At 42.1% G+C, this 21,463-nt stretch overlaps 1 protein-coding gene across 3 annotated transcripts in view; it reads right to left on the reverse strand.

The window, feature by feature from the left end:
• Positions 1-308: 308 nt before the first annotated feature.
• Positions 309-21,463, reverse strand: part of PDE9A (phosphodiesterase 9A) — a 55,883-nt gene continuing 34,728 nt past the window's right edge. For all 3 annotated transcript variants that reach the window (XM_059840066.1, XM_059840068.1, XM_059840067.1), the window contains 10 exons: positions 19,487-19,561; positions 15,708-15,794; positions 11,048-11,152; positions 8,364-8,446; positions 7,127-7,283; positions 4,733-4,846; positions 3,974-4,078; positions 3,105-3,233; positions 2,810-2,905; positions 309-1,278 (listed from right to left, as the gene is read on the reverse strand). In XM_059840066.1, coding sequence (XP_059696049.1) covers positions 1,228-1,278; positions 2,810-2,905; positions 3,105-3,233; positions 3,974-4,078; positions 4,733-4,846; positions 7,127-7,283; positions 8,364-8,446; positions 11,048-11,152; positions 15,708-15,794; positions 19,487-19,561 — 1,002 coding nt within the window. In that variant the 3' untranslated portion in view covers positions 309-1,227. The remainder of the gene's footprint in view (positions 1,279-2,809; positions 2,906-3,104; positions 3,234-3,973; positions 4,079-4,732; positions 4,847-7,126; positions 7,284-8,363; positions 8,447-11,047; positions 11,153-15,707; positions 15,795-19,486; positions 19,562-21,463) is intronic.

Consider the following 21,463-nt stretch of genomic DNA (forward strand, 5'->3'; position numbering starts at 1 on the left):
AGCAGCATGGCTCCTGTGGGGGATTTATTCCAGCCTTCCCTTTGGTGAGGTGGGGCCCAGGAACCAGTCCCAGCACTGTCTGCTCTCACTGCTGCAACACCTGGGCAGAGCTTGGCTCCCAACCATCCAATGGAACTGCAGCTTTCCATGGTGTACCACAGGAATGATTCCAAGGCTTCTCCTCCAAGGAAAATCCTCCCTCCCCTCTCCTGTACAGCCCCTTCCCTTGCAGTCATTATTGGTCTTTAGGAACATGGACTCTTCTATGTGAACACATACACAAAATGAAACAATAACACCCCTTTCTGTAGAAGAATATATTATTTAGCAGATCGGTTTAAAAGTTAAAAAAAAAAAAATCTGTACATCTTTGAAGGTGTCTCTTGTTGTTTTTTTTGTTTTTGTTTTTTTTTTTTTTGCATCAACAAGGATAAAAATGTGTTTGCAGCATGGTTTTTTCAGCTTTGTGCTCCCTTTGCTCATGCTGAAGGATCCCATGGTGTCCAGCTGTACAAAGCAACACTGCAAACTCATTAAGGTTTCTTCTGATTTCTTCTAGTGTAGAAAAAAAAAAAAGAAAATTGCATCCACTATGCTGGGCTTCTGAATGTACTGTGAACACTATAAAATTCAGAGAATAATGAGGAGAAAGTGTCATTAGGGCCTACCAGGCAAACACAAATGCATGCCTGGACCCTTGTCAGTGTATAACATCTTTGCTGTAATTAGCATACTGCTGTACACATACAGAGAGTGTCTTGACTAAAACAACCCCTGGTGCCAGGACATCATTTCCCAGAAAAGGCTCCTTAGCTAAACTCTGATTTGTCTCTACAGACTGTGGGCAGCTGGGTCACCAGAAAGGCAGATCTGCTGGAGGATGGAGCTGTGCTGCAGCCTGAGCAGCATCCACAGGGAGAATCCTGCCAGGAGGCTGTGGTGGGGATTCTGGAGCTTGGAGAATCCTGCCAGGAGGCTGTGGTGGGGATTCAGGAGCTTGGAGAATCCTGCCAGGAGGCTGTGGTGGGGATGCCAGAGTCTGGGAGCCCGCGGTGTCCGATGGCAGCATCCCCTCTGTGAGGAGGCTGCAGGCTGTGGATCCATCTCTCCCTGCATGGTCCCACTTGGATTTTGATGTAGCCACCACCTCTGCTTGGCTGATGGAGCATTTCTCAAACCAGAGTAGCCTCAAGGCTCGTGGTTTGTTTGTCCAAAGGCTGCCTCCTCTCACTTTTCGGTACTGCCGGTGGTCAAACCTTCACTTTTCTGTTTCTGCAGCTGGAATGAAGAGCAGAGCAGCATTAATCCCCCTGACTCACAGTGCTGCTGAGAGTCCCACACTCAGCTCTCCACAAGGCATCTGCAGCATTTCCTGGGAAATAATAGGCAGCAGCTTGGAATATCACAGGCATTGTTTCATCCAAACAGCTCTGGATGAATGTCCTGGGCAAGCAGGACTCAGTCTTTCTCATCAGCTATTGTACCAGGCTCTCAGATTATTAATTTAGTCCTCTTGTTTCAGAATATTTCTGAGTTCAAGCAGCTCCCATTTTTTAAGGCCTCTTGTGCCAATACACTGTAATTAAAGCTCCATCAGTTTGTATAAAAATGCTGTTTTGACAGCTTCTGTAAACCAGGAGTAAAATCTCAGCTCAACTTGAAAATGAATAAAACTCAGAAAATCTGGCAGTCATATTTGAGTTCTTTTGCCCTTGTTTGACAAATGCTCCTGTCTAAATGGAAAAATGCCTAAAAGGCTTTGTTCTCCTTTAAAATTTAGTGCCCTCAGAGCCTGTGCTCTTTGATCAACAAGCCTCAGTACTTGAAGTGCTGAGGGGCTTTTTCTCCAAAGCTCTTGGGAGGAGATGGGAGCTACAGCAAAGCTACTGCTCCACTCATGGATGATCAAGTGGAGGAACCTTCATTACCCACATATCAAACAACAGCAGCACAACTGGTGCTCCGGGGCACTCCCCAACTTATTTTAGTGATGGAGTGGCTGATAGTAGCCTGCCTACATGGTGAATTTTTTCCTGTCAGAAACTCCCTACTCTGTGATGCCATTGGGGCAGGTTTTGTCGTGGATCTTGGCAAGAAAGGAGTGCAGGGCCATTGTCACAGGCTGCAGGGGGCTGGACCAGCACTCTGACTGCTGCCCTGGTCACTGCTCTCTGCCCTGCCAGGCTCCTGAGGCAATGCAGAGAGACAGCAGATGTGGTTACCTGAAATTCCCACCTCCCCTGAGCCTTACAAATTGAGAGATGCTCTGTACATTAAAGTCCCCAATGGGCAATTAAAGGACTTCACTGATTGTGTGTTTAACCCTCCTGGGTGCTTTGCATGACAGAGTGATTCCTCATAAAGTGCCAAGCACATCCTTGATGACACACAGGTGACTGGAAGTTCCTTCCCAGAAAATAAACTCATGCACTGGTGCTGCAGAGCCTTGAACTGCCCAACCCCAGAACATTTTGCTGCAGTGTAACCCAGGCAAAGTCCTTCCCAAGGGAGGGCAGATCCCTCCAGGGAGAGCTGTGCTCCCTTCAGGGGTTACCCCTGGGGTCTGTGCCTTGCAAGCAGCTCCTGTCCCGTGCCCATACTTGTGTGGCTCCTGGTGGACTCTGCAAGGACTTGTTTTTACTGCTTGTGGCACACACCTCTTTCCAGGCAGGTGTAATGAACATGTTTCTCAGGATAATGATTATGCCACAAGCATTCCCACTGTTTCAGAATTAAGCCGCTGCTTAATTATAACGTTTGTCTTATTCATGACAATGTTTGCTGTATCAAGGAGATAACTGGAGTTTACCTCTTTCATAGCATCATCTATCTGTTTTAACCCCTCATAGTGGTCCCTGGATTCCCACAGCGGCTGGAGCATCACCTCCTCCACTTCTGGGAACAGCTAGGTGGGAACAAGAGAAAGACTGTCAGCATTTCCTTTTGCATTCCTCAACTTGCTGCATCATGTCACTGTACACGCTGAAAACAAACGGGGTGTGGAAGGTCCATCCCCATTGCCCTGGGTCACCAAGCACCTGCTGGGGGCAAACTCTGCAGCTCTGCTCTCCCCCTCTCTGCTTTCTGGCCCTGGGGGACTTTACCTTGGTCACTGTTTCGAACATGGGGATGAGGACAAACTTGAGGAAGCCGATCTGAGCCGTGGGTTTGGTCACTTTGTCGCGGTCCATGAACGGCGCCACCGGGAGCCCCTCGGATTTTTCTCGGTCGCTCTGGAACAAACCCGGAGAAACAACCCAGAGGTAACAAAGCCAGAGATAACAAAGGTTAATCCTGTCTAGCAGACTGCGAGGAGAGTGATGCAGCAAGCAGATGAGCAGCCCTCAGATGCAGATCACAGAGGTGTCTGTGGTAGGACAGTGATGTGCTGCCCTCAGGCCAATGTCTCTGCTTTGTGGAGAGCAGCATCTGAATAAAGAGAATTCTCTTCAGTTAATTCTGCTCAGCACCAGCATCAAAGTGTTCACCTCCAGGCTAGACTCCCTGTGCAACCCCACTGGACACGTGAGGTAAAATATTTCAGGGCATACAGAAAGCTGGTAGTGGCTCTTGCTGCTCTGAAAGAGAAGGAACAGTTCCGTGATTTCCTCATTGCTCTCCAGAGAGTGATTGCTTTCAGGTATTCAAACAGAAATTATATCTCATTCTTTACTGATGATTAAAAGAGAAAATCAGTTGCATCCACTTGCTTGCTGAGCAGGTTCTTTTGCTGGCATCCTTCTCTGGCTTTCTGCAATGGAAGCTTTCCATGGAATCACAGAATGGTTTGGGTTGGAAAGGACCTTAAAGACCATCCAGTTCCAACCCCCTGCCATGGGCAGAGAAACTTCCACTAAACCAGGTAGTTCAGAGCTAGAACCAGACTGGGCTGTCAAACAGCAATGCATCTTTGGTATTTGGAAATAGCAGAAAATTGTGAAATTGTGCAATTGCATCTCTCCCTCTCTCTTACCTGCATAAAATACTCCTCCAGCAAGCAATCTACCCAGGGCTCTGCTACCTCCATCGGGCGGACTTCGTTGGAGATGTCACAGCATTTTATCAGTACCATCTTCAGCTGAAAGAGGATAACACTTCAATGCTGCACTCCTAAAGCCAGCCTTTCCCCCCCTTCCCACAACCCCTGTCCTTGCAATGCACTGGGAGGCAATGCTTTCAACCAGAAAGGACAATTTCAGATTTAACCAGAGCTCTTAAATGGTCTGGATCCTTTTTCCCTCTCTCAGCTGCTCTCTGTAAATCATTTATCCCCTCTCTGCCTTGGTTTCCCCCTCTGGGATGTGTCACAGTGGGATGTGCACTTATCTGCTGCAGGAAGAGATTCAGTCACAAATGACCTTAAAGTTTTTTGTGGGACACTCAGAGGCAGCTGGGAGAAGATTTCCCTGGAAATCAAAGACAACTGCCCTGGGGAATAGAGGAGACTAGAGGTTTTACTCTTATGGAATTTTTTTGCCCCACAGTAAAAGACAGTAAGAATTTGTGGCATAATAGAGGAAAATGTTTTATTTTCTTGATGGGACTTCAGGATTTCTAAAGCTGGAAAAAATCTATTTAATATAGAGCACTTCCAAATTGTAATTATTTCTTGGTGTAGGATGGATTATTTTTTGATAATATATATTGAATCTCAGTTTTTCAACAGACAAAAGTTAATCTACAAGCTTTCACTCCATGCACAGAAGAATAACAATCCACAAAACCTCCTTACACAGGTCATGTGTTCTTCATTTGTGTAATCAAAGTTTTCCATCTTTTCCTTGAAAGAGTCCAGTATTTCTGCATGTCTCGCCATGTCTGTAGCCAGGATTAACGTAATTATCCCCTAGCAAAGAAAACATGTTCACATATTAACTTGGCATTCCTTACAAGGCCTGCTATTGCAAAGCCAAGCAGGGTCTGTCTTGCACACAGAATGCCTCAGATGCACTGAATTGCTCATGCTGGAAGGGGAAGTTTCTGACTTGGAACTGCCAAGGAAATGGGAGGAGGGTTATAAAGAGTTTGTGGTACATGAGGATCATGGTTTTATGTGATATTCCAGAGACAATGAGGTTTTTCCTTTCTCACTGACTAATTGTAGAAAAGCAAACTGTACAACAGGATGTTAAAAGCCACACTCTGGCTGCCAAGATCCACTTTCCTCTCCTTGGAAGGCACTGTGGGTTTTGCTGCTGACTCTTAGTGGCCCTGAGACAAAAAATCATGATGTGGATTTCCTTTGTGCCAGCTGTGCCCATCCTTTTTGGATTAAGGGCTTTAAAACACTTGGATGAGGACAAGGAGCTCTGTATCCTCCTTCTGTGCAGAGTTTATGATGGGAATACATGTGGTTAATTTAAAGTTGTGGGTTTTCATACACAACAGTCCATTTTGGGCCTGTGCCAGTTTCCCATGGACTGGCAGAACCAGGAACTCCTACCAGCCCTTACACTGCTTCTTCTAAGGAAGGTGGAATGTGGAAATCAGGACTGAGTTTTAGCCCTTAGAGCCCTGATGGCAATGGTAGCATTGCCTCAGAGATAACTGTGATGACTCCCAGTGCCCCAGGGCCTCTTCCAACAGCACCAGTGCTCTGCTGCTGCAAATCTTTTCCCCTTTTGAAACCCCTCTTGAAATTAATACAGTGTTCCTGTAAAACACAAACTTCTGCCCTGAGAGCTTAATCCTTCCCCAGTCAGAGCTAATTGGCTGCTCCAACAATACAAACATCTACCCCCAAAATGTCATAGGCTTTAATAGGCAGGATGCACTCATTACTCCTCAGCAAGGCATTCCAGGGAGTGCTGCTCTGGAAATTTTCCAAGAACCCCTCTCAGATCCTGTCACTGTGATATTTTCTGAAAAATCCCTACACCAGGATTCCTTCTCCTGGGAAGATGGAAAGCTTCAGCTTCTCCATGTTTTGCTCCTCTGGAATGTGATTTGGAGAATTGTTTACCCAGCATGTGAATTGTTTTTAATTAATGGCCAATCACAGCCAGCTGTGTCGGGCTCTCTGAGTCTGTCATGAGTATTTATTGTCATTCTTTTCCAGCCTTCTGTCTCTTTTCTCTTTCTTTAGAATAATTTTAGTATATAATTTTCCTATAATATAATATAATATAATATAATATAATGTAATGTAATGTAATGTAATGTAATGTAATGTAATGTAATGTAATATAATATAATATAATATAATATAATATAATATAATATAATATAATATATATTAAGATATATTATTAAATATTATTATATAATATAAATTTATAAAATAATATAAAAATAATATAAAAATATAATATATATTTAATAATATATAATAAAAATAAATAATATATACATAAAAATAGATAATTAATATACAATAAATAGTATTATAAAATAATATTTATATAATATCATAACATAATATGATATTATACAATATTATAATATAATGCAATATAATATAATGTAATGTAATGTAATGTAATATAATATAAATAATTTTATAATATATAAAATAATATAAAAATAACATAATTATATAATATATATTTAATAATAATATATAATACAAATAAATAATATATAAATAAAAGCCAAATATATAAATAAAAATAGACAATTAATATACAATAAATAATATTATAAAATAGTATTTATATAATAAAATAATATAACATAATATTATATGATATTATATAATATTATAATATAATGCAATATAATATAATGTAATGTAATGTAATATAATGCAATATAATATAATGTAATGTTATGTAATGTAATATAATATAATAGGATATAATAGAATAGAATAGAATAGAATAGAATATATATAATATATAGAATAGAATAGAATAGAATAGAACATAACATAACATAACATAACATAACAACATAACATAACATAACATAACATAATACAATATAATAATCAATCTTCTAAGAACTTGGAGTCAGATTCTCATCTCTCACCTCATCCTGGGGCCCCTCTCACCACTCAAGAAGATCCTCCCAAGTGTGAGGCCCTTTTCCAGCCCTGCCCTCCAGGGAGGATGAATCCCTCCCATGGCGGAGCAGGGAACTCCCTGCATGTTTATCACCTCAGGGACGGTGTGCCCAGCATTCCTACCTGTCTTATCTGCTTGAACTGGTCCTGGTCCACGTTGGAGAAGATGTTGAACTCGGGCTGGGAGATGATCTGGAAGGCCACGGCGCAGTGGTGGTTCTCCAGCGGGGAGATGTCGTTGTAGCGCACGGCCAGCTCCGTCCGCGCGTTGATCTGGTAGCTGAGGGAGGCAGACCCTGAGCACAGAGCTCCCCAGACACCCCCAGCTGCTCCAAACCACGCTGCTTCCTCCTGCTTGCATTCTTTTCTGTGCTCATTCAATGGGCTGCAGCTCTGGGGTTTTTTGGGTTGTTGGTATTAAGTCAGATTTTCACAGAAAAGAGAGATTTAATACAATCTCAGGTGCTGATTCCCCTCAGTGGGTGAATACCAATAAAGATATATAAATATACTATAAAATACCAAAATATAATATATAAAATACCAACACCAAAAAAAACCCCGAAGGTTTTTATTCCTTCTTTACATCTTGCCACATTTCTAGTTTAAAATGTCTAGTTTAAATTTCTAGTTTAATATTTTGCTACGTTTCTGGTTTAAAAGGATGTAGAACAAAACCAGTAGGAACTGGGTTTGGTTTTTTTTTTGATTTTGAACAAATCAAAAACGGTTTTGACGGTTTTTCTACCTCTAAAAAAATGTGTAAACTGCCTTTTTTTTTGTTTTGACGTAGAACAAAACCAGAATTGAATTGTTTAACTCAACCCCTACTAATGGCAAATGCAGAGATTCTCACTGATCCCAGTCAGAACTGGATTCTGCCCTTATTTAATGAGTGGTTACAAATAAATCAGATTCTTCCTCTTTCACATGCACACAGAAGTGTCTGTGGGTCAACAGCAATAATTTCCTCACATGAAAATAAAGAGAGTAAAGTACACTTCATGATTTATAATTATGAAATAAAGCATAAGCTAAATCCCCCTTTGAATTTTTGTGTAATTATTCCATTATAACATTTTGTAGCTCTGTTACCAAATATAAAGCATTTCACCTTGTTTTCTCAGGAGTTGGAGGGAAAGTGTTTGAATAGGAATCTGAAAATAAAACATTTTCCTTACAGAACCAAGGACAGCTGGCAAACCCCAACCCAGACCTGAGCTCTGCTTTGTGAGTGACCAGCAGGGCCTTGGGAAAAGGTCAGGCTGTGAGAAGGAAAACCTGATCTACCAAAACTTGCCAACCAGTGTTACCTGCCCAAGAGATTTTAAGGGAAGAGAAAGCAAGAGAGCAGACTCACGTGTTGTTATAGCCTGGATGGTCCAAGTCATGGCACACTGCTGCAGTCATGAGAATCAAAATGTCAATTTGGGAAAATTTCTCCTGTAAAATGCAAACCATGAATGTAGTATTATGATTTCTACTTTCCATCCCTGTAAATCGAAAGAAATAAGGAAACAAGACATATTTACTTTTTAGAGAAATGCAAATCTGAGCAAAATGAAGCATTTTTCCTTAGATGAATTTACTTCAGTCAAGAGAGAGAAATCTGCCTTCTCTTCCAGTAAAAATGACTCAGATTTGCCTTTGTTGCATGAAATAACAGCAGCTCAGAGGAAGCAATTTCCTTGAAACTTGCTATTACTGCAGAGATGATATAAAAGCACTGAGACATTACTGCAGTCTCTTACAAGTCACTTGAGCACCCTGATTAGGTAAGGGGAGAGCTGGAACATGGCTCTGTTGCCACTGCATTCTGCATTAAATAAAGTTAGGAAAAGAGCAAGAAAAATTTAATGTTGTGTTCCAGCAGCTTTTGAATAGCATGGACTTACACTAAAGCAAATTTTTCTTCATACTGCTACTGGCAAGAAAACAGAATTAGGCCAGTAACTGATATGTGTAACTATAGATAAAAAAAGGGGTTTTTAAAGTGAAAAAAAGCAGTTTTGTCCAGCAATGAAACTAATATTTGAGTGCAGGTTATCCAGACAGTGAAATTAATTGATGCCTATAGTTTTGGACAAAATAAAGGTGAATTGTGTGTCCTGCATACAATACATGCCAGGCTGCAGGTAAAAGCACACATTTGGAGAAAACCTCTTGTGGGAACATTTTTTGTCCCAAACAAAGAACAAACCCACAGACCATAACTCAGTTGGGTTTGTCTCTCATTCCTGAACGTTTCACTCCATCAGAGTGCAAACTGTGGACACCCAGGAGGTGAAGTTACATCCCCAGCAGCCTCAGAAAGCTGTGCTGGGGCTGGGGGTCAGGAATGGGATGGCTGAGGTGGAAATGCAATACCTCTCCTTGTGTGCCTGGGTGTCAGATAAAGGTTTTTTCTCATCTAGAGATGGGGTACCTGAGAGGTGTTTAAAAATTTTTATTCTCTTTTCAGCTTCACATGAAGGGTGAGACAATAGAGATGTTATAATTCGTGCCATCACAATCAGAAGTCAGCTATTTCTTAATTGTAATACACTACAAGTGTTTCCTGGCCTGTTAGTTTTTGCCATGCTATGCTTTAAATAATACTGTAATTAATACTGTAAATGCCTTAAAGCCAGTCATCTAAAATCACTCTTTGTGGGTCTTAATACAATGCACCTTTCATAGTTCTGTTTCCCTATGGTATCCAGAGGCCATCCTTTGCAAGGCCATCCTTTGAAACTTGTTTCTAGCTCCATTTCTCTCTCCAAAACGTCTGTCCCATTCCAGGGCATTTCTAAGTCAGCATTTCTTGTCTCAGGGTTTGCACACAGGTGCACACAGGGTGAGCCTGCTGTCAGGCTCTGAGAATTCCCTACAAATCCATTTCCCACACCCAGGGACAGAGCAAGGGCAGCCTCCTCCAAGGCCACCATTGCCAGCAGGCTGGTGGCCTGTTTTGCAGAAGTGGCTCAGATTTCAGGGTGGGAATGAGTGGGTGCCATGTGTCAAAATCCAGGACATTCCTCTGGCTGCCCGGGAGGACTTGAGACCCTGGCAGGGGGCTCAGAGACCTTGGCACGGAGTCAAAGACAACTGTGCCTTTGATTTTAGCCCATGGAAACAATTACCAACTTTGTGTGAGGATTTACAAGGCACAGGAGTTTGAGTAGAATGACAGTGAATTTGTCACAGGGTGAAAATGTAGAATTTTGGGGTTTTAGAATGGGGGTTCAAGAGGCAAGATGGAGGAATCTGAGCGTGTCCTGTCTTTCTCCTTCTCCTTCCTGTCCTCCATTTTCTGCTGGGATGGTGACACTTCTGGATTGGTTTAGGGCAGAGACAGACTGTCTAACATCAGTGATAGGTATTGGAAAATTATTGTGAATAAAGCACACATAGCTTTTAGTATAAAAAGATGTCGGAATTCAGGACACCCCTCTGGCTGTCCTGGATTGCCAGAACCCCTGCCAGGGGGCTCAGAGGCCTTGGCACAGAGCCCAAGACACCTGTGCCTTTGATTGTGACCCATGGAAAAAATTACCAACCTTAGATGAGGATCTGCAAGCCACGAAAGTCTAAGTAGAATAATAGTTAGTTTGTCATGGGGTGAAAAATAAGATTTTTTGGGTTTTTAGAATGGGGGTCAGGAGGCGAGATGGACGGATCTGAGCGTGTCCTGCCTTTCTCCTTCTTCTTCTTGGTCTCCATCTTCTGCTGGGATGGTGGCACTTTTGGATTGGTTTAAGGTAGAAGCTCACTGTCTAACATAGGTGATAGGTATTGGGAAGTTATTGTAAATAAAGTACATGTAGGTTTAGTATAAAAAGCTAACACTGCCCTGAGGACAGTCAGTGTGCCATGAACCTGCTGGACAGACCTCAGCAGGTCAGAGGAAGAATGTTACAGGTAACAGGCAATAAACAACCTTGAGAACGAGAGCCAAGGAATTCTGCCTTCCTCTTCAATCTTGGGGCTGTGAAAAAGAGCCTTTCTAACACCTCGGGGTCATCTGGACACCAGAGGCCTGGAAAGGCCACGGAGGGGCTGTACCTGGAGGCTGCAGAGCGAGATCATGCTGTACATCATCTGGGTGACGCAGAAGCAGTGCCGGAAATTGTGGAAGGGGTTGTTCCTGTAATTGTCGTGGATACACAGCTGCAGAGAGAGGGAATGGAGCTGTCAGAGGTGGCAGAGCTGTTTGCCAAGCAGTGGAAACCCTTAAAGGAATCCTATTGTGATATAAGGGTCTCCTCGAGCCAGGTCTGATGAGCTCTTGGAGATCTGTATCACACCCAGGATGGCTCAGCCACCTCAGATGGCATAAAATCAGCAGGATGGCTTCTGTGGAAAAAATTTAATAAAAGGCAAAATAACAAAACTCGTTACAGAGGAAAACAGAGCCAGGTGGAAGAAGTTCTTGCTCCTGGTAAAACAGCTCACAAAAGCCATTAGTTCCTTTGTTCTCTTCTTTTTCTAGTAAATTGCTCAGGCCACACTTTTTGGCTCCTGTCCAACTGGCTATCCTGAAGTTTGAGGTGAAGTCCCCCAAGTCCTATGAAGTGTCTTTTTACCTAATTGAGGGAAGAAACTTCTGGGCTCTTTTCCTTTTTGAGGAGACAAAGGATAGTTTTGCCACTCCATCAAGAAGGGGCACATTCCTGTACTATGGGGCCCAGGATCATTCTCTGCTAGGACAGAGTGACAGCACAGGGCCTCTGACACTTTCTGCCTTCCTGGGTGAGATTTGTGTTATAGATACATATTATAATATTGGCTTTTTGCAAATATTAAAATGGATTCTATATGTGTGATGTTAAAGTAACTTAGTTGCAGAGATGAAGTTTTTATTTCTGTTGTTTATTAAGCTTAGACATTGTAGTGAAGTAGCTGCTTGTGTTAAAATTCCTGCTTGGATGGGATAACACCCAATGAACACAGGATGAGGACACCTGTACAGATCTGCCAACCATCAACACTCTCTGTCTGTGTGGACCAAGGCCCAAAAAATGGAGGTGATAAAAAAGGACTAAAACCACAGCCAAGGAATCTGCATGCTCAAAAAAAGGTGGATCCCAAGGAGGAGATGTGCTAAACAATTCTTGGAACACCTGAACTAGTTTGGGGGAAAAGTTTACTATGCATAAGGACCTATGAATATGCAAAGAGCTGATGTAATTGAAAGGTTTTTAAGGGGTATCCCCAAGATAACAGTGTGCTCTTGCTGAGTGCCAAGATGCACCCATCATAACATTTGCTCTGTGGTCCTTGTCTCCTAATGTCCTCTATTAAACTTTTAAATTTTCACAGCAGAGTGCAGGTGTTTTTCACATTTGTGTGTTCCAGGAATTCACCAGCAGGTAAAGCTCACAGAAAATCCCCTCCCTCTCATGCCAGCCAGCAAGGGGCAAAGATCCCAGCACAGCTGCACCTCATCCTCAAGAGAGGACACTGCTCTCCTCCTGAATTTGTACTTCAAACCTTGCAGTGGCTAAATGGGGACTGTAAAGGCTCAGAGCCCACCCTGGCCCCCTCTCCTGCTGAATACAAACTGCAGCTCTGATACCCTGAGGGCTCAAACGTGCCTGTCATGCCATTTCCCAGGGCTCAGAGGTGGCACTTTGGGACGTGTTGCCCGGCACAGGGAAGATGTGAATGCACACCAGGCTGGGGCACACCTGGGTGGGTTTTCTGTGCCTGTCAGCCTGGCAGAGATTGAGCTGTCACGGGCTCACAGGAGCCATTCTTGTGTGGTTTAACTTTCTACAGATCCTGGCTTGGTTGCCCTCGTTTCACAGGCAGGATAAAGCCTGTCTGTCCCTGTGTCCTGGCTAGTGCCAGCCAGGCTGGCAGAGGGAGGCTGGCACGTGTTGACACGTGCCATGGTCATTATTCCAACGTTCCTCTGGTTTCCTGTCCCTCACAAAGCAGCCAAGGGTCAGCAGCACTGCTGGGCCCCTCTGCTGAATCCTCCTCCAAAGCCTGGAGCTCAGAGAGCCCTCATGCTTCACTTACTGAGCCTGAATTAATGACACGGACAGAATTCCTGCCCCCTTCTCCAGCTAAATCAGGAATTTACTTCAGGAGTCCTCACACCCCATCAGGATCAAACACTTCAACCCATCACCTGACTTCTAGGAGACCTCAAAGCTCTGGGTGAGGTCAAGACAAGTGTGGTATTTCAACGCTTATTCAATATTTGTGGGCTTCATTGCAAAAGCTGCACAGATTATTCTGCAGCAGGGATTTTAGAAACACATTTAATTGTTTTAAAGTGACTCAGGAATGGCTTGAGATGGTTGTCAGCCAGGCTCACAGGTGGGAGCCAGTGGATGTGGGATAAGCGTGAGGTGGCTTTTTCTCTCCCACTCAAGTTCAAAGTAATTGGTGATTTTTTGTTTGATGTTTGGGATGAATGATGAGGAGGATTTTATTTTATTAGAAGGTTAATTACTATATCATATCACGTTATATTATATTCTATGATATGATATGATATGATATGATATGATATGATACAATATTGTATTATATTGTATTATATTATATTATATTATATTATATTATATTATATTATATTATATTATATTATATTATATTATATTATATTATATTATATTATATTATATTATATTATATTATATTATATTATATTATATTATATTATATTATATTATATTATATTATACAATATTGTATTATATTATATTATATCATATCATATTATATTATATTATATTATATTATATTATATTATATTATATTATATTATATTATATTATATTATATCATATCATATCATATCATATCATATCATATCATATCATATTAGAATTTGTTAAGTATTTAATTGTATTTTATTGTACAGTACTTTGTGATTGTTGACAGTTTTGATATACATATATATGGATTTAATTGGTTAGGGAATTAAAATACACTAGAATTTAATTATTAATTTATTTTAGGTCAATAATTTTTTATAATGTATTTCACTTGTGAACAAACACAGGTGCAGCAAATGAGAGAAATTTTTTTTTTTTTTTGAGGTTTAGAGAATATGAATTTTAGAAATTCGTTGGGAAGTTGTACTTTGCTTTTTTCTGTGAAGAGAAATGTGGCAACACAAAGTGATGCCCACACTGTGCCACTTTGGAGCAGAGCCCTTGAGGCTTTTAAAAATCATTTTTCTTTCTTTGAGAAGATGGGAGACCTCACCCTGCCTGACCTTTGTAGAAAATCCACAACAAACTCCCCTTCTGAGCTCAGAGTGAGGCTGTCTGAAATGTTGGTGGTGACAAATTGCTTGGAGACACAGCTCGGGGAAGCTGCCTGCAGCAGAGTGTGTGGGTGGGCTGTTGGTGTGTGTTGACATATCACCTTGCTTCCCATGTTTTTGGGCTGTGAAACAGGAGGAGGAGGAGGAGGAGGAGGAGATCTTCTGGTTTAGCTACTACTCTGTGTTCCCCTTGTTTGTGTTGGGTTTCATCCCACCCCTTGTCTTCAGCTGCTTTATAAGGTCAGCACCACCCAGCTTTTCATTTGCCTCCTTCCGAGGGAGAGATTTACCAGCTTTTGATCACTTTTGGTGTCTCCTTTAATTCAGTCAGTATTATTTTTCTAAAAAAGGCTTCACCAGCGCTGGGAATAAATTTCAGGTGAGCCTCCTGCCTTGTGTGGTGCCATTTTATGCCTTATTGCAGGCTGTGCTCAGCCTTGTGCCTCGCTGTGTCCCTCCTGCAGCAGGACACCCAGCAGTGACAGCCCCACGTGCCTCCTGCCACTGCAGTGCTGTAACACCCAGACCCAGTCTTTTCTTTGTCCTACCCAGCCACCTCCTGGTTTTGTGACATTTTTAGGAGCCTACATCCACCTGAAACAGTGCCCTCCACTCTCTGCAAGCCCCTTGGTGAATTAGAAGAGATTAATGAGGTGTAAGTCTTTATTTTATAAAATATCTGTATGATGAATTCACACCGTGATGTTTTTAATTATTGTCTCAGTCCATTTGTGAGACACAGAGGTAAGTTTTTACTAGTTATAATTCCTCAGGCTATCCCCGGGTGCTTTTAATACAATGGTTAAAATATTTACTGGTTTACAGTTCTCTAGGAAAATGATGGGTTTTTTCTAAGAAAGCAAATATATTCTTCAGATTTTTAGCAAACACTTTCTTTTGCTCTCCCTTGGACCTGAAAACTCATTGCTTTTAAAATATTCCAGTGTTTCTCCCTCAGCCATCTCACTTTTGGTATGATCTCATCTTTCTCACATTTTGCATCTCTGCAATATTCTCACATCAAAGACTGAAGCAAAGAAAGTTACCTTCTCAGCAATTCCTTTTCCTTCCTGACTCGCTCTTTCCTCTGCTCCCTGTGATTTAGCACTTTGAAGGATTGTTGCACTTTCTAGCTATATCTGAAGGCACTTGTCTTGCCTCCATTTACAGTAGGTATCAAGAGCATTCAGCAGAAATGAGCTGCTTTCAGTAACAGAGACCTCAGCAAATGCATGAAAAACAGTTAAAAAAAAAGAGTCATTTATGACCACAAGAATGCCATCATTTTCTGAAGTACCTAAATTTAAAGATTTTGTACAGACTGACTGCTTTCACTGGGATTACTCATGCCAGTCATGCCAATTCCATGACTAAATGCCTTGTTTATTGATTCTTGAACATGAAAAATTGCAAACACCAGTAACTTGAAATACTCACCAGCCACCTCTTCAAGGTGATGGGGTTGATGTTGAAGTCTTTGACCAGCCCAAGGTCGTGGTACATGTGCTCCAAACAGCTCAGCATCTGCAGCCAGGAACAGGCAGGTTATGGCTGGCCCTGTAAATATCCCTTCAGGACACCCTGTGAAGTGAATTTCCCTCTTGCAAGCATCACATCATTGCAGAGCCCTCTTCAGATGAAAGAAAGATGTTCAAAGGCTGCATGATTAAAGGCAGTGCAAGAGGGGAGGCAGAGAGGGCTGGAAGCTTTTTGAAGCAGACACGCTGCTGTTGACTTCACAGGTTTTGTGCAGGCCTTTGAATATCTCACCAGCCCTCTTCAGTGGCTGATTTGTGTGTATCACAGCAGTTCCTGCCCACAAAAAAAAGCATTGCCACTTTTCTAGTTCAGCTGGGATGTGTCCTGTTGCTCAGTGAAACCAGTGGGAGCTTCTCCCTGGCTGCACAGAGATGGATCAGGCTCCAGCTGAATAGAAAATGACAGCAGGAGAGAAGAGATCCCTAAAGAAACATTTATTTCAGACCTTTGTCAATACCTTCTTTCTTTATGACTTCTTGGGAGCTCCTAACTCCACTATCTTGCCTCACATTTCTTGTTTGAAAGATTTCCCATGATAACCCTACAAAACTGCAGCAGTTTTGTGATTTTCCCCTCATGGAGACTGTGACTATGAGTCCCCACAGCTGAAATGCAGGCACAGGCAGCTCTTCTGAGACAACATCTGCTCTGCAGCAGCAAGGGGGATTCAGGTAAGTTAGCACCACCCCTCACGTTCAATCATCCGGGCTTGAAAGAATTGAAAACAAAAGATATTGATAATCTCAAAGAACTGAAAACAAAGGATATTGAAAATATCAAAGAATTGAAAACAAAGGATATTGATAATCCTAAAGAATTGAAAACAAAAGATATTGATAATATCAAAGAATTGAAAGCAAAAGATATTGATAATCCTAAAGAACTGAAAACAAAAGATATTGATAATCCTAAAGAATTGAAAACAAAGGATATTGAAAATATCAAAGAACAGAAAACAAAGGATATTGATAATCCTAAAGAATTGAAAACAAAAGATATTGATAATATCAAAGAATTGAAAACAAAGGATATTGATAATCCTAAAGAACTGAAAACAAAGGATATTGATAATCCTAAAGAATTGAAAACAAAGGATATTGAAAATATCAAAGAATTGAAAACAAAGGATATTGAAAATATCAAAGAATTGAAAACAAAAGATATTGATAATCTTAAAGAATTGAAAACAAAAGATATTGATAATCTTAAAGAATTGAAAACAAAAGATATTGATAATATCAAAGAATTGAAAACAAAGGATATTGATTATCTCAAAATATTGATAATCTCAAACAATTGAAAACAATAAATGTTGATAATCTCAAAGAACTGAAAACAAAAGATATTGATAATCTCAAAGAACTGAAAACAAAAGATATTGATAATCTCAAAATATTGATAATCTCAAAGAATTGAAAACAATAAATGTTGATAATCTCAAAGAACTGAAAACAAAAGATACTGATAATCTCAGTCTAACAGCTCCCACCAGTCAGAAATGAGCAGGTTTCCTGGAGCTCAGGAGTTTCTGTGTAAATGCATTCCCATTTCTGAAGGCCCAATCTGCAGGGGATGGAATGTGGCCATTGTGTTAGAAAATGCAGTTTTTAGAGTGTAAAGCAAACCAGGGGTTTCAACATGAGGGGTATAATGTCACAAATACAGCCCTGGGGGCATTTCTAGTCAGTTTTCTGTTATTTAGGCTCTTAGAAACTCACCAGAAAAAATTATTTAATCTAATGAAACTTTATATTTATCCAGGGAAATATAAATTAAGTCATGGAGTAACAAGAGGGCTGATTTTGAGTAATCCAAACAGGAAAAGCAAGAGCTGAGGGACAATGCCATGAGCTGAATGCTGCTCAGATCCCTTGGACAGCATTTTGCTGAAAATCCCCTTCTCCTGGTGGAAGATATGTTTTGCAATAGTTCCATAAAAGCCTTTCCAAGACAAGAAACTTTATCCAGAAGTGCTGAATTACCCTTGGAAATGCAGCTGTTGCCAAGAGAGCTTTGGGTGAGTGAGGAGGAGACTCTCAGACCCAAAACCCTGCCCCTGAACACAGGGGAGTCTCAGTTTTCATGTTCAGCTTTCCTGGTCAGCAGCAAAAGGCTGAAAATGGGACTCTTGTAAGGCTTGAACAGTGGGCAGGAGGCATTTGAGAAGGAGGAGGCAGGCTTGCTGCAAGGCTGTGTTTGCTGAGGTGCAGCAGGGCACATCCTTCATTTGCTGGCAGCTGACCCAGCTTTGTGACCTGCCTGTCCCCCTCGGAGCACGTGGGCAAAGTCTCACTGCTCAACAAGCACTGACAGAACTGAAATGTCCTCTGGAAACACAAAGCAGAGCTGAGAGGGACAGATACACCCATGGGGTGCTCAGCTCGCCACAGCTTGTGGGGAATCTCCTTTCTGAGCAGACTCCTCCTTGCAGGGCAGGTCAAATCTCCACACCCTCCTGTTTGCCTTGTTCTTGCCCCCTGACAGTGTTTCCCAGCCCTCTGAAGGAGTTGCTGTGCTAAAACACTGTCCCCCAGCCCACAGGAAACCGTGGATAATTGGTTTTGTCTCTCATTCTCATTTTTTCTAAACAGTCAGAGCAACAATGATCCAGCAGGGTTGTGGTGCACCTGTCCGGCTGTAATCCCCTCCTGCCATGGTGCAGAGAGGGAGCAGTGGCTGCAGAGCACCTCTGACCACACAAGGGAGGCTCTCAGTGGATGGGAGATGGACCCAGAGCCACCAGAGAGCCCTTCTGTTGTTCTTCCAGACACAGGGAATACCCTGAAGGGAATGTGGCTGGGCTATGGGGTGTTTCTCCTTGTCATGCTGAGCCAGAATCACTCTGCCTGCAGAACCTCTGAGAAGGCAATTTGGGTGATTGCTGCTGGGGGTGCTGCCAGAGCTACCAAGCCTTCCCCTGGGAAAAAACCAGCACCAAATCCTTGGTTTATTCCTGTCCTCCATAATCCTTTTATGAGTGAGATTTGCTAGTGCCTGCTAAATCTGGTTTTCCATTGTATTATGAGCTGGTTTTATACATTATATTATATATATATATATGGTTTTACATTATATTATAAGCTGTCCACTCTTAACATCCTTCTCCTTCATGCTTCTGGAGGTTTACACATAGAACCTTCCAGAACCTTCTGCAGTACAAGTGATGAACCATGAATAACACAAATAGCAGTAAAAAAAGGAAAAGAAATCAGCAATGAGATACTAATTGGCTTTGAATGCAGCCCTGCAACCTCTTCAGAACAAGCTGCAGAAAAACCCCTCAGCTGAAGGGGTGTGAATCAATGCCTGCACCTCTGCCTGCTGCTTTATTGATTTGAGTGGAGTTATTGATGATGTGCTTAAGCACACACTTCACTGGGGATTGATTTGTTCAGATAAAATGGTATGGGAGAACTCATGTGGCAGTAATGACAGTGCACCTGTTGAGGGACTTTACTAGGAAGAGATTAAAGAGCAAATAAAGAGGAGCCAGGATATGATAAACAGCATAATCTACCTGGCATCTGCTAGGAAGAAGCACTGCATTTCTGGTGTGGTATGGAAATTAAAAAATATAGAGAGAGAGGGGCAGAAAAGGGGGGAAAACCCTGCAGACTGTCTCAAAGGGCTCTTCTGGCCCTATTAACTCCCACAAAGTGCCAGCCTGGCATCCTCACCTCATTGGGCTCCCACAGCCAGACGTCAAAAGTCGGTTTCCGCAGAGCCTCGATGGTCTCCTGGGACAGCATGTACTGCAGACAGAAAGGCAGGAGGGTAAACAAGGGTGTCCCTGCCGTGGGAATGCTGTTGGCACATCCTTGGGGCTCCCAGGGTTCCATTCATGAGGGATTTAGCCACATTTCCCAAGGAGAGAGCAAATGATCTCTCCCTCTGGCCACCCAACCCTCCTCACCCTTCCTGCCAGCTGGCAGCTGCTCTTTGGGGAAGATCCTTGTGGAGCAAGACTTGGGAGAAAAGGGAGAATAGAGGTGTTAAGGAGAGGGCCATGCCTAAATCCAGCAGAGAAAATCAAGGGCACAGGGCACAGACCCATCCCTGCACTGGTTCTGCTGCCTGCAGAGCATCAGGCACTCAAAGCTGCCAGTTAGGGAGGGGTGGTGTGAAGTGTCTCTGCTTACAGTGCTAAATTAGCTGGTGGGGATGATATGTTTATTTTCAGATGATTTATGCTCTCGTTTCGAGTGTTTTTTCAAGAGTGCCCACAGTTTCAAATTGGTTGTCAGCCTGCAAGATTCAAGTGATTTTTTATCATTGGGCTCAAAGCCTAAAACAAAATCAAGCTCATTCACCAGTTATGGCTGTATACAAAATGAAAAGAAAAGGAATGTGCAGGGCTAAAAGACATGGGGTTATCAGGACTCCACAGCTTCATCTTTTCAGGATCCTCTTCATCAGTGGTTTTGGGACTCAAAATCCTCGTGGCTTCAACTGGCCCATTTACCATGGCTGTCTCTAGTTTGGGTTTACTCTCCTGAGCAGGTGAATGACAATTTCTGAGCCATCAAACTGATACTTAATCCAAGGAGGAACAACATAGAAGATTAATTTTTCTTCTTCAAAAGGCAAGGAGTTTTGCATTTGCACACACAATGCACATTTAATGTGACTTTCTGCAAGAAAGCTGCAAATTAGCAGCACAGATCTGGTGAGCAATGATATCTTCCTTCAGCCTCACTGACATTGGACAAATCCAGCACCTGACAACTGATAACAAATTTTGCAAATCAAAACCCCAAACTCCCCATGAGTTTTGGTCTAGGAATAATGCAGAAATACAAAAGTTTACTCTGCAGTCGATCAGTGCAACTCTTTGTAGCCTTTATTCTTAATTCAAGATCCTAATGCAGCAGTCCATCAAAGTTTAATCTGACATATCTACTTATCAAGGGAAAAAAAACCTGGCTTAGAACTGCTGTGTTCTGTGAAATCATGTGTTAGTGTCAGGAGCACAAGCCTCCTGGGCAACAGTTAACTAAAAGAAATAGAAGTGCCAGAGTCTCTGCTTTAGTGGAGGTCACTTTAGTGAGGCAGAGCAGAACAAACAGCAGAATTTATTGCTCTGCTGGGCTCTGAGGACAGATGTGCACAGAGCCACGTCCATGTCATAGATCTGCATCACACAGGGCTGGGAGGATTCAGGGTGGCTGAGTCAGCTTTGGTGTGTGTGTGAGGTGATGCTCATGGTTCAATCATGATTTGCAAATGGGTGAGCTGGTGTTTTGTCAAGGTCTGAGCTGGGCACTGGGCAGGCATAACCAGGCAGCTTTAAATAATTCTTGTGGGCAAAGACTGCAGGTTCTGGGATTCAAGACCCTGTGCTCTTGATGGCTTCAGCCTCATTCATCACTGTGGATTTGTAGTTGTGCTTGCCCAGGAGACATTTTTCTTCCAGCATTACTGTTTTCTCTAGCAAATACACTAACTCATTTTCACAGGGACAATGAATCATTTTGGAGAGGATCCAATGTCGCATTTTCTCTTTGTTTCCCTAGGTGAAGCATCCCCATAAATTACTTTTTAAATTAAAAAATAATCTATCAGGAGAAAACAGGCAGCAGCACTACTTTCAACCAGAACACAGCATTACAGGGTGTTTTTGATTGTTGCTATGAGCATGGAGAATAAACAAATAT

Source organism: Haemorhous mexicanus, chromosome 2 (genome assembly GCF_027477595.1).
Source record: "Haemorhous mexicanus isolate bHaeMex1 chromosome 2, bHaeMex1.pri, whole genome shotgun sequence".
NCBI lineage: Eukaryota > Metazoa > Chordata > Aves > Passeriformes > Fringillidae > Haemorhous > Haemorhous mexicanus.